General features: G+C 42.5%; 1 protein-coding gene across 1 annotated transcript in view; it reads right to left on the bottom strand.

Moving 5' to 3' along the window:
• The window catches only part of MICAL2 (microtubule associated monooxygenase, calponin and LIM domain containing 2), a 107,333-nt gene that overhangs the window by 39,050 nt on the left and 49,556 nt on the right, over nt 1-18,727 (bottom strand). Inside the window, exons 20-24 of the mRNA XM_074149933.1 lie at nt 18,501-18,608; nt 17,976-18,071; nt 16,379-16,565; nt 15,233-15,321; nt 14,804-14,903 (exon numbers count right to left, since the gene is read on the bottom strand). Of these exons, the coding sequence (XP_074006034.1) occupies nt 14,804-14,903; nt 15,233-15,321; nt 16,379-16,565; nt 17,976-18,071; nt 18,501-18,608 (580 nt within the window). The remainder of the gene's footprint in view (nt 1-14,803; nt 14,904-15,232; nt 15,322-16,378; nt 16,566-17,975; nt 18,072-18,500; nt 18,609-18,727) is intronic.

The following is an 18,727-nucleotide window of genomic DNA, read 5'->3' as shown; positions in this document are numbered from 1 at the left end:
TCACACTCACTTCAGATTTCCTACTGCCTATGTCTCAGCGTGCTAAAGAGCTCCAGCAGGGAGTACGCCTGCTCCGCAGCAGTTGGACTGGAGTCCCTATTAATCCTTTGCCAAAATGTTCAAATAATTTATCCAGGGGGTGAAGGCACAGACAAGCTGTGCAGTGGGAAGGCGTTAATCTTAGGTCAGAGTCAGCGGAGCAGATCTGTCATGCGAGTCTGGCTGCAGGGACAGGCAGCACACGCCACAAGTATCTCGCAGTGCGCTGCCAGCCAGTTAAAGTGGAAATGTCCTAAAAACAACTGTCTTTGCATTTTTAGGCACTGAAGTTCCCTAAGCTAGTCAGCATGAGCAAACCAAGGAGCTAACGTGCTAATTTCCAAATCCTCCATGTCCTTTGGTGCTTTCCTGTGCTGGGGTGAGGCAGGGCAGCCCCCCCGGCTCTGCTCAGACACAAGCAGAAGGTCCTCCACAGCCTGCGCAACCCGCTGTTTATGCTGTCTGTTTTATAGACTACACTTACACAACTATACCTTGCTGTCTGAAGGTCTGGTGGGGTTAAGAGAATTTAAGTTTTCCATTCCTTAAGTTGTTAACTCTGCTGTCATCCACATATGATGATCCTTCCTCATCCATCACACTGCCCCAGTGCTCTGTTTTGGCCCCACCATTGCCTTTTTCATTAATCTCCCAATTCTCCTCTCACTTGCCAAGCACACTGTGCCTTTCCTAATTTATCCCCTACCTCCTGTTTGCCTTTCCCCAGCTGCCTTTCTCAGGGTGATGTCCCAGTAGGCTCCTGTGTGCTCCTTTCCCTCCTCTTCCAACCCTCACCCAGTTACAGACTGGCTCTGCTATTGGTCTGGGTAATTTCTGGGGCTGGGGACACCTTTCTCGCTCAACAGCAGGTGGATCTGGCCCAAGGCAAGAGCTTGGGGGGGCTCTGCTCAACAAAGCAACAAGAACAGCTCTGAGGTACCACAAAACCAACTTCATGCTTTCTGCTCCTAAACTGTGTGTCAAAACCGTACGTCCCTAATCCACGCACAAACTGCCGTCTGTCTCTTCAGTGCAAGTGTCTCTCCTCAGTCTGAGCTCTCCTGATCAGAGTCCTTGATTGACTTGCACTGAGATCAAATAACTTGGCTTTAGGATTTTTTGGTTTCAGTTTTTTTTTTCCTGCAAACATTGGAGCCTTCAGTTATTTAAACAGCAGCAATACAGTCAGTGATTTCAACAGAACAATCCTGTAGTCATCTGAGCCTCCCACTCAAACACGATGAAAAATTTGGGTAAACAATTTCTCCTTTGTCTGTAATTCAAAACCCACCTCATCCTCCTCACTCAGGGAGAGAGACAACTGTTTTCCTTACAGGGGAAGGATTTAGCTAAACTGCATGGTAACTGAGAAGTATTCCTAAAGATTCATCTGCAGGGCTCATGTCTGGGTCGGTGCTCACCCAGAAGGTCAGGGCAGTTCAAAACTCACTGCAACTTACAGGTTTGGCCAAACAGCCCCTGCAGACCCCACAGACAGATGCAAATCTCCTTCCAGTAAAACACACTTTTATTCTCCGTTAAATCTCATGCCCAGTTTTCCCAATTCACCAAGAGTGCCAGCTCACCCTTGCATTTGAGAGAGCAGTTTTTGTGTCAAGTCTCAAATGAGTCAGAGAGGCAGCTGGTGAGGGACAAAGACATTAAAAGATCTCTGCAACACTGGGAGGATTCACAAAAGTTGGAGGTGGACCTTATTGCAGCCGCACAGAAATGGTCAAGGATTGCAAATCCTCGATTTTTCCCCATAGCACCAATAATCCAAACACCATGGTCATTTACTCATGAAAGGTAAATTAGCAAGACCATTTGGAAGACCATCTTTAGCCAGTTTGTGGCTTCTGGGTGGGCTTGCGGAATTTCGCCCATCAGACCCAGCAGAGACCACAGCTGAACAGACTGTAACACTCAGGGAAGTTTGTACCGAGGAGCAGAGAAGGCAGCAAAGTGACCCAAGCCTTTGCGACAGCCCAGCAAAGCCCAGCATGAGACTGCCAGCCTGCACCAGTGCCCCAGCCCTTCAAAATCCTTCACCCCACTTTAGGGGAGGATGGGCTGTGTGAAGATGCTCCCATCTCAGCATGGCTGTCAAGCAAGAGCCGGGCAGGTTTGGTACCTCGGCAGGGGCCTGTTTTGAGCTGATTATCAAATATAAGAAAAAAACCTGTAGTTTGTTTATGGCTCGGCAAAGTAGCAGTCTCTAATTAGGAGCATAATGATGGTATATGGAGGTCCCTGTATATACAAGTCCAGCAGCAGCCCTCCTGTAGGAGTTTTTAAGAGATCTTTCCGTTCATCTCTCTGGAGACACTGTCCATGGCTGAGCCCTGTGGAGAGCACACAAGCTCAAAGCACATTCATGCTGGTAAAAAGCATGCAAATTCAGATTGGTTCTTTTGCTTGCTGAAAGATCATTGCAACTGTGATTCTCTCAATGACAGGCTTGTAAAATTCACAGGCTTACAGAGTAACATCCAGTGATGATCCATCATAACCTAAAAAGCATTTTTGCCACCTTTTTTTTTTTTTTTTAAATAAATTTTTGTACCAGCATCCTCAGTGGTCTGGATGCATTTCAGCATCTAACAATGCCTTCAAGCAGCACCACTCCCCTGCAAAGGCTCTGTGCCTAGTGGGAATGGCCAAGGAGGGAGCACGCCAGTGCGACTGTGCGTGCAGAACCGAGACCCAGCTCTGCAGCGGGGACAGCCCTGTGAGTCGTCCCAAAGCCCATAAAAAAGGATGGAGAAACCTCTCAGTATGCAGGATCAGGGACTTGATCCCAAGTGCTTTTGTGAATAACCTGGTTCATCTTCCTCCCTCCAGTATGAGGGCAAAGCTGACATCCAAGCACAGTAGTGGAGAGGTCCTTCTTGTCTGTAATATGCCTCATATTACAGACATGAGCTACGTGAATATCCTTAAAGCCCTGAAAGCTTGCAATTAGTCTTGTTAGTCATGTTCTCCTGGAGTGATGTTAAGGCAGTTCATACCCATGGAAATACAGGGCAGGTTTCCCCACAGCTACGAGGCATCTGTGCTGGTGTTGCTCAAGCTAAACAGGAGCAGCACAGCTGCACGGACCCATCAGCCTCATGCTGAAGAGAGCAAACCTCTCCCAGTGTCACAGGGTGTCACTGCCAGTCCCCACAGGGACCGAGGGAGCATTTACATGGGGCACTGAGCTGCGCAGACCCAAATCCAGGACTGACACTGTCTCACGGTCTCAGCACCACCAGGCCATGCCAGCTCTACTAGGCCGCTCTGCCAAAAAGCTCAAGCTCAGATTTTTGAAAGCTCAAATCTCAAAGCTGTTCACTGCCCCTCCGTGACTAACAAACTGCTCAGGCAAGCTCCTTCTGCTACTGCCAAACAGATAAATGCATCATTGCATCCCTCCCTCCTGGTCCCAGAGGCTTTGCTAACACACCAGCCCCATTTAATGAGGGAAAGGTTCTGAGTTTCACGCTGGAGTCCCGCGCACGCCATGCCAATTCAGCGCTGCACAGAGAAGCTCTGAAACCCATTTCTGTGTTATACCACACTAGTGGAACTATTGCAATGGGCTTTGCTTAACTGATGAAAACATTCCACTCCTGTGACTGTCCCTGGTGCAGGTGCCCTTTAGAAACCTGCTCAGAGCCACGGGGTGCCTGGGAGCATCGTGCCACCGCATACGCAGCAAAGGAGAGGCCCTTTCCAAAGGGGCTTATCATCTACCCACCCGGGGCTTCACAGATGGCTCTCGGCACCTTCTACGATTACCATTTATAAGGCGTTGATCACTCCCGCATCTAAGTGCCCCCACTGATAAAGCCAGGGCCAACGAACAGACACAAGCGGGAGATGTTATTCATACTGGCGGGTCCCGCTTGACAAGGCAGCCTGACTTTCTGTACGGGCTGCTGCTCCTGAGTCATCTGCCAAACCAATGTCAGGCAAATCACATTACTGTGACCTGACAAGGAGATGACAAGGGCTCGGGAACCAGCCAAATTTGGGCAGAGCCAAGTCCCTGCTGAGGGCAGCTGGGCCAGAGAGGCCATTGCCCCCCCACTTTGGGCAAAGCACATGCTGCCCACAATGGCACAAAGCCTGAACTCCGCCAAAAAACATCCCCCTCCCCACCAGCAGTGCTGGGCCGAGCGCCTCGGACACCAGCTGGCTCAGGGCAGCTGTGTTTTATCAGCTTTGCTGCGAAGCCGCTGCTCTGAGCGTGCCTCTGCCCGTCTTGGACAAAAATGGTCAAAGATGCTCCACTGAAGAATCCCCAACCAAGGCAGCTGCAGCAGCTGTGCCATAAGCAGCCAGAAGCGTTCACATTTATCCTCCCTCCTCCTCTTTAGCCAGTTTTAAGTCATAAGAGGGGAATTCATTTTTAAGCAATGTACAGCAAGAGCGCCCATGGTATATCCCAGTTAAGGCAAGTCAGACTAAATGGGAGCCCCACACAAGCAGAAAGGGGGAGCGAGCCTTGCCGAGCTAACAAAAATATGAAAACAAACTAATACAGACCCAGAGAATATCCTTAAAGGCAGATGAAATACAGAAACAGAGCCAGGAAATAACAAATTTTAAAATGATATCAACCTTTCTGCTTTGGGCCACAACACACCCAGTATACTGGTGGTCAGGAAGAAAGTTTCTGCTGGGAGGCTGGGCCAGAAATCGTCCCCAAGAACACCATGATCCAGCCAGCTTGGGGGTCCCTCACACACAGGGTCTGGTGGCTGATGGTGTGGAGACCACCCGGCTGGGCCCTTGGAGGGGGGAAGAAATCGTTGATACCTGCTGGTGGCAGTGAAAGGGGACTCTGCCCCGAGGCCAGGCAGCTCAGCACCCACCCTGTGGCTCAGGAAAAAGCAGGTAAGATTTCTTACAGCCCTGCCCATGCTGCATATCTGTGTGTGGGCCTTCTTCGGGGGGAGGGGGGGGAGAAGGAAACCTGCTGGAATTAGGTGTCGCAACCTGCATGTGATGTTTTGGCACCTCTGACACATCACGTTTCATTGACTCCCTGACGGCTGTGGAGTGGGAGCAGTACTTACCCACAGCTGCCCATTCGGGACTGGCAAAGGGCTTTCAGGTCCTCAGGTGAAAAGCACCACTGAAATCCCAAGTGCTGCTCTTACCAGCGGGAGGGAGGTGTCTGGGCACCCAGGGCTGGCACTCGGCTCACTTTCCCTGCTGTCCGACTGGCCCGATACACCACAGTGGCAATCCATGAAGCCCCCAGCCTAACTTGCATCCTGCTTTTCCGGCTGGCAGTCCTGGGGCTCTTAGGCTGCCATTAAACTCCATCACTCCATAACTCATTCACAGGATGAGTCAACACTGCCTGGCCTTGTATGGAGCTGCTGACTACGGCAATGACAAGAGTGAACAATTTTAAAGTGGCATTACTCATAAACGTAGGCAGCTCTGATGGTGAAAGCAAACACCGGTTGGCATCAAAACCTGACATTAAGAAATTCAGTCAGCAGACCATAAATTGATTTGTAGCACACCCAGCACAGTTTACTGCCTGACTTCTTACTGTATCATAAACCAAAAAAAATAATTTTTGAGTCCTGCTTATAGTACTTGAAGAAAGCTGCGGGGGCAGAGGAAGGTGTCTTTACACCAATGCTGTGGAAGCCCCAGCTGAAATGAACCCAGCCAGCACAGGAACGAGATACAGAGCAGAAAGGGCTCACCAGGGAAGCACAGCCCATGAGGGACTGTGAGAGGGGATGGGGGTACTACCACACCTCCACCTTGGTTAGACTTGGGTCTTGCTGCAATACAACTGGTTACCAGCTCACACTGCAGTGAAATCCAAGCTCAAACCTGTTACAGCTTCAGCTGTGCCCTTTGGCCTGAGCTTCAAAACATGTAAGGTTGCGCGGGAGGATCACCTGTGTTTGAGTTTGAAACTGAAGACATGCCATTAGGGTATTTCATAGATCTGCCTTAGGAGGCTATAGGGCATCTAGCAGCATTCCCAAACTGATGTCCTGTCCAAACTTTGACTTTTCATCACACTTGAGAAACTAGTTTGTCTTTGAAAGAGGACTCCTGTGAAAGAGATGATGACCGACATCTCACAGATTTCTGTACTTGCCACATTTCTCTTCCTTTTTCCTCATGCTTGCTCCATACATCTGCGGCAGTCATTTCCATGTTATGGTGGCTAACAAATGGCAAAGAATAAAGGCAACCATCTCTCCCATTTCCACGGGGTGGCACTCTGCTCCCTGTGGCAGTGGGGCCAGATCGCCTGCTCAGCTTCCAATCACCGAAAACCAAATGCTTTCCTGCTGCCCCTTCTCCATCCATGGCCCAGTGATGGGCTCCTCCACGGCCCCCTCCTCCTGCCCTCATGTCAGATGCCCATCTTCTCCCACTCCCCTGTGGGCCCATGCCAGCACGTAAACAAGTTCTTCAGCAGCAAAACACTTTTTCAAAGTGTCCATTGCTTACTCAATAAACAGACATTTCTGAATTCTGAAATATAACCAGGGAATTTGAAGCCAAAGCAAGACAAACAAGAGCACACAAACTTTTGAATGCATCTGGGACGGTGCACATAAACACTCTAATATAAGCTAAGCAAAAATTAATAGACGTGAAGGAAAAATGAACTCAATGAAAATATACTGAATGTATATCTTTATGAAAAATTGCTTCTCAAAGAAAAACTGCTATGATAACACACTATTTCTATGCTTTTAGAGTAAATAAAAAATATTTTATCAGAGCAATCTGTGTTAGTCTGGTATATTAATGCATATAGCAATTGTGAATTCAGAGTGCGGCGACAACAGTTTTGGTCTCTAGAGTGATCAGTGCCTGTCAGAATAATATTTTTACACACAGATTCAAAGCACCAAAAACCTTTAAACAAAGATGTGAATGAATACCTGCAGAATAAATGCTGAAAGAGCAGATTCAAGACTATAACAAAATGCAAATTTCTTTGTAATTTCACATTTCAAAAAGCGGTCTCAGAAATTCCATCCATTTTAAACAAGTTTGGAGCCCACCACCTGATGAGATGACATCAAACCCTCCCTTCTTTTTATGTTAACACAGTTCATGAAAAAAAGGAAAGAGACTTGGGGAAATATTTACATGACTAACACATATACTAGGATGAAGCACTAACACATAATGTCTTCTGATCTTCAGCGACATGATCTTTCATGAAAAAAAGAAATCAAGTCATCTGCAAACATGTCATGCCTTCAAAAATATAAATATTAATGCAGAATTCAGTGCATTTCAGAATTCATTGTTTTGATTGGAATGAGTGAGCCAGGAGTGAATTAAAGCCAATTACAGTAACTAATTGCCATAATGTTGTGGGAAAACGCAGACCATAGCCCTTGCTTGAGGTTGGAATACATACAGAAGCAACTTTCACTGGCATTTTATAGCTGTAGCAAGAAACTAAGAGGAATAGAAATTACTCTTCTTGGTAGAGTTAATGAAAGGCTGACATTTGAATTTGAGTTTTGCCTTTACTCTTTTTCTTTCTTTTTTTAAATCACATATGTTTAAAAACGGCAAGATCTTTTTCATTATAAAGCATTAGCATAATTATAATAAAGGAAGGTTACCTTTACAGAAACCCAGCATGTCTGATTTTTATTAACAGACATCTAGTCAGGTAATGCTGCCTTGCTTTGAGAATTAAAGATCAGCCTGTCTTTTCAAAAAAAGCCCACCTGTGTACATATTTTCAATCCAAATGGCCCCCGTGGCAAGAGACAAGTTCAGAACCCATTTGAACCAGTGTAAAGAGGAGGAAGGACAGAGCAACTCCTAAGCCTGCCAGACACAGCAAACCGCCTCTGCACCTCTATGGCTATAATGGCATCTATAACAACAAGTAGTTTTCAAGTCTTAGAAAACATTAACTATGTAAAGAGGCATTAGCATCATCTGCTCTGAAAACACAGTTTTTGGAAGGCACCTAGTTCAGCGGCAGCTCCAGATCAGAGCAGCATCCATTTTGCTTTTCAAACCAGCACTGCTGCCAATTCCAGCTACGCGAAGGGACAAAGCATTACTGCTCTGGGGTGCATTTATAACAGCACATGCTTTCTGCGGACTGGGAGCACTGGGGTTTCTGGAGAGAGCTCAACGGAAGAGCAGTAGGGGGATTCAGGCCTCCTACTCACAGGGAGGTCTGCTCACGTGGCCAGAGGAAGGCAAGAGTCCCAAATTAGGCTTGTTAAATTTACTCAAAACTTAACCCACTAGCCTCCTCCTCTAGTAGCACTACTGGGAGCAAAACAAGGGGTATTAAGTTTTATTGTGGAAGGATTTTGACTGAGAGTGAGGGAACTAACAAACTTGATTCCCTCACATTGCTCATTTTGTCTGGTTTATTTCTTTTCTGTACACTGTGTCTTGTTTTGTCCACCGGTGTTCCAGGGCACAGACTGTTTACTGGTAGGTATATCCCTCTAGTAATAGAATTTGCCAGTGACTTGACTTTTTGGGCCTTCTGCATCACCACGAGCAACACAATTACTACATTACTCCAATTCCAAGCTATTGTACTGATACTTTAGCAGGAATGAGTGAAATTTTATGAGAACAGCATGAACATCTGATGCCTCCCAGAGCTTCAGTGCCAAACAAATCATCACCTTCTGCAGACACAGAAACCTCTTCTGATGTTTCCACACCACTGCCTCTGCCTAAAATGATCAAGTAAAGATGGCAGAAAGGAGCCTGCTCCAAAACTGTAAATTGTACAAAGAGTAAATTTAGTTTTACCCGAATTGCTTTGTCCACTGCAATTAAGGAAGTGTCAAGCATTGTCTTAAATGGTATTTGTTGCCCTATGTTTTCATTATGCAAATCATCTCCCCCTCAGACAGAAAACTTCCTACTGTGCATGGTGGCTTTTTCTTTGGCAGGGAAGATGGAACAGTTCATTGGGAATAACATTTGTTGTTCTTTAGCAATGTTGTCTTTAGCAACACTTTCATAAAGCACATTACTGTCATTCAATCAGCTCTAGTGAGGCTCAGTTTGAATTAACTTTAAAAAAATATATCACACAATCTTTCCTTTAAATTGGTGGGACTATTCTGTCTGGGATTTGGTTTTTTTCTTGAAATACAAAGGAAGAGGTTATAGCTTAACAATTGCAGAGCAGGCAAAAGAAAGATGATGAATCATGGAATCCTCTAGAGATCATCTAGTCCAACTCCCCTGCCAAAGCAGGATTGCCTATAGCACATTACTCAGGACTGCATCAAGGCGGGTCTTGAAGATCTCCAAAGAAGGGGACTCCACGACCTCCCTGGGCAGCCTGTTCCAGTGCTCTGTCACCTCACTGTAAAGAAGTTTTTCCTCATATTTGAATGGAACTTCCTATGTTCCAGCTTGTGCCTGTTGCCCCTTGTCCTATCACTGGGAACCACTGAAAAGAATCCAGCTCCATCCTCCTTCAACCCACCCTTGAGATACTCATAAGCATTAATAAGGTCTCCCCTCAGCCTTCTCTTCTCCAGGCTAAAGAGTCCCAGCTCTCTCAGCCTTTCCTCATAAGGGAGATGCTCTAATCCCTGGTACGAAGGGGAGGAAGACTTAGGAAAGCTCTTTTGGAAAACCTGCTGTTTAAGAAGAACTACAACACCAGCTTTAAAACCAAAACCAAACATTTAAAAAAAAATTAAAAAAAAAAGCCGTAACAGAGCAAAGGAGGGGAAAATAAATACATAAATAAATAAAAGAAGGCCACTGTTAACAGATAATAGGTCACCATTAGCTACAGCTTCCAGAAGATACAGGGAGCTTTTAAATAGCACTCCAGAGCCAGGAGCAAAGGTAAAGCTTTGCCCACAGTTATTACCTGCTTTCCCTGTACACAATAGAAGATCCCAAATACATGTAACTTAGCATGACCTTTATGACATCTGTTAATATGTAAAAAACCAAAACCATAAGGAAAGGTAACAGAAGTCAGAAGAGGACAAATGCCACTTGTGTATGCAATACAAACAACCCCCAAGCTTACCACCACCAGTTTATCATTCCCAGGAAGCATAAATCCCAACACCAGGCATCTCCTGATCTGCAGTGGATAGGATAATTTGTCAGGGACCCTGATGTAGATCCCTTTCAAAAGGGACACATGTGATTACACCATCAAAGGAAAACTCTCTGGCCTTTGGGTCAGGCCACCACAAAGATAACGTAACAGCATACACCAGAAGAGGAATTTGCAAAACGAGCGTGAAGTCACTATTAAGTCTCTGTTCTCAGGAAATACTTTTAAAAGGAAAAGATGAAACAAGGAGACTTATAAAGAACTACATTTATTTTTGTTTACAGCAGATATCATAAATAAAGCTAAAACAATTTTCACTGTGTGCAAAATACAGAATTTCCATGTGAAAATTTAAATACAGCATTGAAAACTATTTAATAAAAATACTCAGTTAAGATTATAAAGTAAAATGAAGACAGAATATTTAGGAAGAGAAGGACAGAATCCTCACTGGCCAGGAAGAGCTAGGAAGACTCTGCAACAGAGGGTAAAAAACACAGCAATGGGAAGTGGTTTGAAATGGCAGACCTTTACATCACGACCTTCATTCTCAAAGCATGCTGAGCTTCGTAACAAAACACCATAGCCTTGAAATACATAGGAATTCATGTCCTAACCATTTGTGCAGGAAGTGACGCTTAAAATACAGAGGAGTTTCTGTGTGGGCACTTTCAAAGCCATCAAGACATTTTAGGATATCCACATAAATGAATACTACTGCTTTAAGCATGCGAACATACAGGTCAGCAAGATAAGGTGTGGGGCTCTGACCCCATAGCCCTTCTGCATTCCTGGCCGAGGCGTGTGAAATGGGGCAAGTGGCAGAGGATGTCTGGCCCCTCCTGAAAATTGCTGCTTACATCAGTTCCCTAAGGGAACCTTCCCTTTGAAAGGGATCCTCAGCAAGAAAGACTGGGTCATGACCATATCAACCAAAACCTTAGCATGCTTGCTTGTCAGCCTGAGCCCTTGGTTCTTGTTCGGATTCATTTCCCCTTCCAGATTATTGACATGTGATTACACATACTGGAATTTATACAAAAAGGTGCATACAAATAATCACACAAATTTTTCATGGAGAGTAGTGGCAACGTCTCATGCAGCAAGACAAATCCATTCATCAGAATGGCAAATGGGGCCCAGTTAATTACTTAACAAAACAATTCGAACCAAAACACTCTTGTTATATAAATTTGGCATTTTGATATACAGACTAAAAATAGCATGCACATCTACTTCTGTTAGGCCTGCTGACTATGTTACTTGGGGTGGCAGACTGGAATTTGCATTGCTTTGGCTACCTTTCCTAACAGAATCCTTTTATATTGTACTTTTCCAGTATGAAAGCAAAAACATGCTTAGAAAGAGCCACAATGCTCAAACAACGTTGGCTTATTGCATATTTGAGCTCAATGGAAATAGGTGTTCACACTAACCAGGAGAATCGGCTGGATAATCTGGTCCTGACCTTATTTTAAATCTTTTCTTCAATACTTTGAAAGAAATAAGGCTTTAACTAGTTCTTTCAAGAAACAATGTACTTGCCTAACTTACCTTAAAGGCACAAGGAAGCGTACATGCACAGACACAGGGAGAAAAACATTCCCTACAGAGACCGCAGACGTTACCTTTTCTAGAACCATGAACTCAGCAACAGGTTAAATGATCATGCCAAAGCTCGCATCCATTAATATACCAGACACACACAGTTTGCTCCAAAAGTCTTAAAAAAACCCACACAATGTAATGCTGTCAAACAACAGTGTTAGTCGCACAATTTTGGAACTGGCAAGCGGAAAAAATCACCTGAGAGCAGAAAGGCTTCAGCCAGTGAGCGGGTGCAGCACCGGAATGATGAATTGGACTAAAAGCAATGAGGGAGATTGACAGAGAAGACAGCAGGAAAAAAAACAAACACAGAACTTAACTTCGTTATATAGGAAAGCATCAGAAAGATTACGTAGGCACAAAGAAGAATTTGCCAAAATAAAACTGCCTTTTCATCATTAAATCATGAATGAGGACAAATAGGTATGAATCTTACTAGTAGAATTTTAAGATGAAGAGGTTAAAAAAAAAAAAATCTACCAATTTGACTGATACCAATAAAGAACCTTCCCAAGAGAATCACCTGCAACCTCCCAGTGGAATATGCATGTAATTAAGACTCCTCAGGAAAATGTTTTCATTATGCAAGTGTCTGAATTTTGTTGTGGGAATGTTATTTATTTTATTTTTTTAAACTTCCTACTATTAAGATTCATTTGTTTTAAATTCATTGGACATCAGGGACTTCCAAGTTTCTTACTATATCACCATTTTCTGCAAGTTATGCTCCCTCTGCTGAAAAGCAGAAAATTTCCTGTAGTAAACAGCAGGAGAAAAGGTTTCTAAAGACTGTGCTGTTGACAAACTGAAATCAAAATTGATGGCAAGCCAAATTTTGAAAGTTTACCTCTTACCAGTTTGCTGTGTTGTAGGAATAAGATGGTAAATCACACTGCAGATATTTGGTTTGTTTTTGTTTTTTTGTGTGAAACAATTACTTTCATTAGCAAATAATTAAAAAATATAGTGTTCCAAAGTAGTTTTTTTAAAATGCTATGAAAGAGGTACAGATACATTTCTTTACATATATACAGATGCCCACCGTGTTACTATAATTGTCGCTGTGTCCAGTCAATATTCTAGCAAAGTTTTACTGAATACATTTGAGAATCAATGGCAATTTATTTCAAATGAATGCCACAATATACCTAAACAATTTTCTTTAAGCACTTTTTCAAATTCTGTGCATATACTTAACAATTTTTTCCCCGAAATACATAAGCACTCTAAAATGTGAAAAGCTTTATCCTCAGGGTTTAAAGAAAGTCAAACTATCTAGAAGAAAAATCCAGTTTGTCATTTATTTTACAGAGAAGACACATTTCCTTTTAATACCCTAGAAACAAAACAACTCAAATTATCTTCTCCCACATTATGTTAAAATGAAAAAACTGCCAGCCCATAAGCAGCGCAGTCATTTAAGACCACTGGAAGGTGATCTTCAACTTTGGTACTAATCCAATGCGACATTATTTCCTATTTTTTAAGCCACATTCTTTTGGCTAGAAATAAATGCTACAGACGCTTTTAATTTTAGGCTATACATATTACCATGTTTATGTATTTACCTATTTCCTGGTTAACTTCTGAATTTAAACATTGCAGTATCTGAAAGGCAGAGAGCATGCTTACCTCACTGGCTAACTAGGCTGACAGTAAATCAGAATTTGCGATGTTGGTGTCTCCTTGCTGTTAAATAGCTTATTTAACCTGTCCCAACAACTTCTGATTAAGGTAGACCTTGTTGAGAAACATCTGAAAAATTTACTTAATAGCTGCTCCAGATTATAGAATTTCACTTTTCTACCATCAGTTTTATACATTTAAATGAATGAAATACCCAACTAAGAAGTAATCTTCTTAGAATACATTTGTAGGTTTTTGTCGTTTGTTCTAAACTTGTATTTTTAAAAAATTCCAAAAGACAACAGGAGCAGTGGCTACCCAGAGACACAACAGCAGTGATTTCATTTAGATGAGTGCTCCATAACTTGGTATTCCTCAAATCAGCCACCTAATGAGGAAGCCTTGACTCGAGGAGTAAGTCAACACTACCAGTTCCTTTGACTTACAGTTTCAATCAAGCCTTCACTCAACTAAGATTTGCTCTCCAAATTTATTTCAAAACTTAAAATAAATTAGTAGTACAGATTATACCCACTATCGACAAAGGGTATCTATCACATGTAAGAAATGTAAAAGTCATGACTAGGAGCAATGTGAATTAAGTACATGATTATTTTTTTTTTAAACATATTCATGCAAGTTATAAACCTCATAACCCAGAGCAAAGATGAAAGCAAGAAAAAAATAAAGGTATGCGCCATATTCAGGTTTCAAAACCCAGTCATTTGTCATAAATATTCCACAAACATCTGAAAGAATGCACATTCTTTCTTGGTCTAACAAAAAAAAAAAAAAAAAAAAAAAGGGTGTGGAGGGAGAGGGCCAGGGAGAAGAATGGTTTTAAAACGTATCGCCCCCCCAGTGGTCTGATCACAGGATAAAATGGGGCGGGGATAGGGAAATCTACAAAACATCCTTCATCTGTCTCTGTGTTCTGGAAATGTGTCTGGACACTGCCCTTCATGCTCTAACATACAGTACATTTTATATTGAAAATTTTGATTGCACCTCATTTATATCGGAAGGAATCCACTGTTCATTTCAGTCACATATTAAATTGCATGAAAAGTGAAAAAAAAAACAACAACAACAAAAAAAAAAACCTCAAGAAAATTGTGAGGCTGTTAATTTTGAAAATCTGAAAGGCACAACTGAGCAAGACACATAGAAGAATTTAAACCCTATAGAACTTTTTCACCCATTCAAGCACATTTTCAAGTGATAGCTCTGCTTCCCGGTACATATGAGTAAGTACCTCTAAAAGAGCACAGAGGAATGGCACACCAAGGCTCAAGAGTTCGTACAAGTAGGTATAGTTATATGCATTGTCCCTGAAATGAAGATTGGTAGCGTGCAGAAAACCATGCATCCAGTTAGACAGGCGTCTGGGAATGTCAAGCAGATCCCTTGTCACCCGAAGGGGCCAGCTTAGTGTGCCCCTAAAGAAGGAAGTCAGGATACCTGGGGACCTGTCCTCTGGACTGCTAGCAGTAGACAAAGTGCTTTCTGTGGTGGTCTCTGGGGGTTTGGGTTCCTCTTTCTTCCATGCTTCTGTTGCCTCCTTATATAAAGCATTTAAAAAAAAATGTTAAATATACTTCTAAAAATTGGAAAGCCCAGTTTCTGTTACTGTTTTCAAGTTTTTATGTATATTGTAATTTTCAACTGCTCTTAAGTTTTACTTTACTTTGTATAGGAAAAGCTAGTTTCCACTGACAACCAGACTATAAATATGCCAGCTTTACAGAACCAGGAGCTTATATTTTAGTATTGATTTTACAACTTCTGGACACCAAGCAGAAAACATCTTGCACAAACGCAAGTACTGCACCCTGCTCCAGATAAAGCTGCCTCAACATTTCCTGCATTAGTAACATAACCAACACGTACCTTTCCCTGGATCTGTAATGTTGCTCTTCTCTTTCTGTGTTTAGTACTGATTTTGCAGTGAGTAAAATGAGGTTTACAGTAAAATTTACCTACAAGAGAAAAAATAAGTTATACGATATTTTATCTATGCGCCTATGAACTGAAGCCCCACCGCTGCATCTTGAAAAAGATGAAATCAGGATAATTAATGGCTGGGCACCAAGAGGAATGGGAAATTTGCTACTGACTCTCAATAGCTCACAGTTCTGAATGGGTTACTTTTGCAGTACACAGATTTACACATTTGTTAGATAAAGCAAGGTCATTTATCTACCACACAGGTTTTAAGATTAATAAATAGAAGAAAAAAAAAAAGATTCTACCAAGTCACAAACATCAAGCAGCAAAAAGTCAAATAATCAGTTCAAAAACATCTTTGCAGAAGATTCTCTGGACTGCAAAAGAACCACCTTTGGCCTTGAGTCTTATATCCTTTTGTAGAAGGAGATCACATTAATACTCTGATCTACTCACATCATTTGGAAGTGACAAAAGAATTTCAGTTCAGTTTAATAATTTCCCTCTAAAGTAAAATAAATAAATAATTCCCCACCTTCAAACCCCAGGCTGTAGGAGGGACTGAGTGCCCAAGATCTGAACCTCCCGTTCTACAGCAGACTGGAATAAATTACACTGCTGCTTGGCCAGTACTACTGCTTTCAGCTCCTGAGCCATTATATCTTGAAAGAAATAACCTATATTCCCTCCCTCCATGTAAATCTGCCACTTTCATGACTTATCTTTACAGATCACGTTATTTAATGGCCAGTTATAAACGAGGGATGAGAATAATTCTGTATTGTTGGAGAAAAGTCACCTTTCCCCCCTCTCCCTGTTTTGACCTGCAACTGGACAAATTGCATTTTGTTCATTCAATGTATTTTCTACTGAGGATTTCTTCACTTAAAGCTCAGGTCTGTCATAAATGGATTCTTCTAGAAGACTAGAACTACAAGTACAAGGACTCAAAGATCAGCATAGACGCAAACAACATACTTGGCAGACCTCCTCCTGACCGAGCTTCTCGGCAAGGTCTTTTTCCCTAGTTCCATTAAAAGCGTCAATACTCAGACATTTTAAAATATTTTTAAATAGCTCCTATATTACCTTCTTCAACATCAAAGGCATAAATTCCTAAACGGAGTGTTGTAGAACATATTTCACACTTGAAGCACTCCCTATGAAAGAAGTGGCCTTCTGCACTCAGCCGCTCCATGACATATACCCGTTTTTTGCAGAAATAACAAATGTCACTCCCTCCAATAGACTGAGGAAATTCTTTTCGCAGAGATCCCTGTTAAAAGATGAAAAAAAGAAATGTACATAAAGCTGTTGCACTACACCCAGACATAAATTCTTATTAAGCGGGCAGCTGCTTTAGCTGCTTGAAGTTTTACACAGCACCCTCCACACACAATTAAAATAAGCATTAGTAAGCTTTTTTATTACTCATTTGCTGTGATTCTGTATGTTTATGCAGCATTTCATAAATCAGACATCACAAGGACTTTAAGGGGTAAGTTTTCAGTTAGACTTGCATCCAGCTTCCCTCTGGGAGTTCACCAACATTTTGTGTTTACTCAGGTACAAGAGCAGCACCAGCCCCAAATGCTCGTTTCCGACCCTGCACCGCGCTGGCTCAGGCACTCGTATCTCATGGCTGTGGGCATTGGTCCTTCTCAGAAGAGGGCAAAGGCAGACCTCGTCAGCCTCAAACAACAGACGTACATTTGGAACTAAGCAAACAGATACCCTGGAAACTCAGTTCATACACACTCTGGAGGAAAACGTAGGCTCATGCTTTAAGGTCCAGGAAGAAAAACTGTCAGTCTTTGATGCTGGTGGCTGAACTACAATTTACATCACCACAGACGTGCTTTCACTCTCAACCATGTTCCTCCTGAGACTACAGCCCAAGCTGTGGCTTGGTTTGTTTTAAAAAAAATCAATTTAATTCCTACCACTGACATTCAGAATATTTTTAACTCATTGAACTTTAATTATGATCCACATTAACAAATTGAAACTATTTTGAAAGTTGTTGTTGCATTTGGGCTGGCAATTAACATTCTAATTGCCACACATCTCATCTTCTCCAGATATACATGCAAAAGGTACAGAAAAATAAATTATAAAATGGATTAGATGCTACTGAGCTTCTCTTATTAGAGGCAGGTATGAGGATGTTACTTTGCATTATTGTATTATGCGTAGTTATAGGTCAGTACAAATGAGTATCCTGTCCCTACCACAGCCATCACCACCTCCCTCCCCTTCCACCATCCCTGCTGCCACACAAGAGGTACCACGCATGGGACAGAGGAGGCACAGGCCTGGCAGAGTCCAGGCACATTCAGACAGCAGCACACAGTCCACACAACTCATCTTTAATTTGCCAGCAAAAGGCAGCCTTGCAACAGGTTTTTTTAATGTTAAGTGCAAATCACAACTGTCATTGTCACATTGTCTTGTGCCTAAAAGTCGAGAATCCTATTCCAAATCTGCCATTAGTAATCCATTTTGCTGTGACGGATCATTTCAGAGCATGAAACTTTCCAAATGACCAGCCATGCAAATGGAAAAACATACAAATGTATTTTTAAAAATACGGTGTTAATAGAACAGATAGTTACAATGAAGCAGAAACAACTGAGTTTAGTGTTGGCCAATAAGTAAGTGTCATCACCACAACACAACACCTTACTTCATTTCCCAATACCTGACAGCACCGAGCAGTAGAGGCAGGAGATGGAGAATGAGGAATGGGGCAAGAACCTGTAGCACTCTCCAGAGACTGCTTCTGAATTCAACACAGAACAGTGTCAGAGTTTAAAAACAGCTCTCTTCAAAATGAGGCACGGTGATGCAGCATTTGAGAGTTAAAAATAACTGCACAAACATGTACTGTACAAAACTTTCTTTAGAAGCCACCCTGATTAATAAACGTCTTCTGTTACTAATTGTACTAGTAATTACATTTAATAAAAGCCTCCTGAAGTTTTAATTCATACAGACAACTTATAAAAATATAAATAGAAGACACAGTGAGCAACGTTTCCAGCATATCCCCGCATCAGCATGTTTTGCCAATATGCACTTGACTCCTTAGCAAGTGTTAGGCCAAGACCTTCCATAATGCTTAAAGTGCTCCACAACCAGGGTCTTAAGTTGCGATGATGTAATAGGAAACACCACTCAAGTTATTGTTTCTTTGTGGGTTTAGCCTTACCGGTTCAAGGGGGGGAAGCTGTGGCTTGGGTCTGTGATCATTCACATACAGATTGACAAGAACTTCAGCCACAGCTCCAATTGCACGTGAGACCTTCCCTACAGTCATCTAACCAGAAAAGGGGAGAAGATGAAGAATAGAAGGAAGAGCTTTAGTTATTCTGGAAAACGAATTTAATGAGAAAAGGACCAGAATGATTTGAAAGCATGCAAACAATAATAAAGAGA

This window comes from Numenius arquata, chromosome 6 (genome assembly GCF_964106895.1).
Source record: "Numenius arquata chromosome 6, bNumArq3.hap1.1, whole genome shotgun sequence".
Taxonomy (NCBI): Eukaryota; Metazoa; Chordata; class Aves; order Charadriiformes; family Scolopacidae; genus Numenius; species Numenius arquata.
The sequence above is the reverse complement of the archived record's forward strand: the minus strand, read 5'-3'. Positions and strand labels throughout refer to the sequence as shown.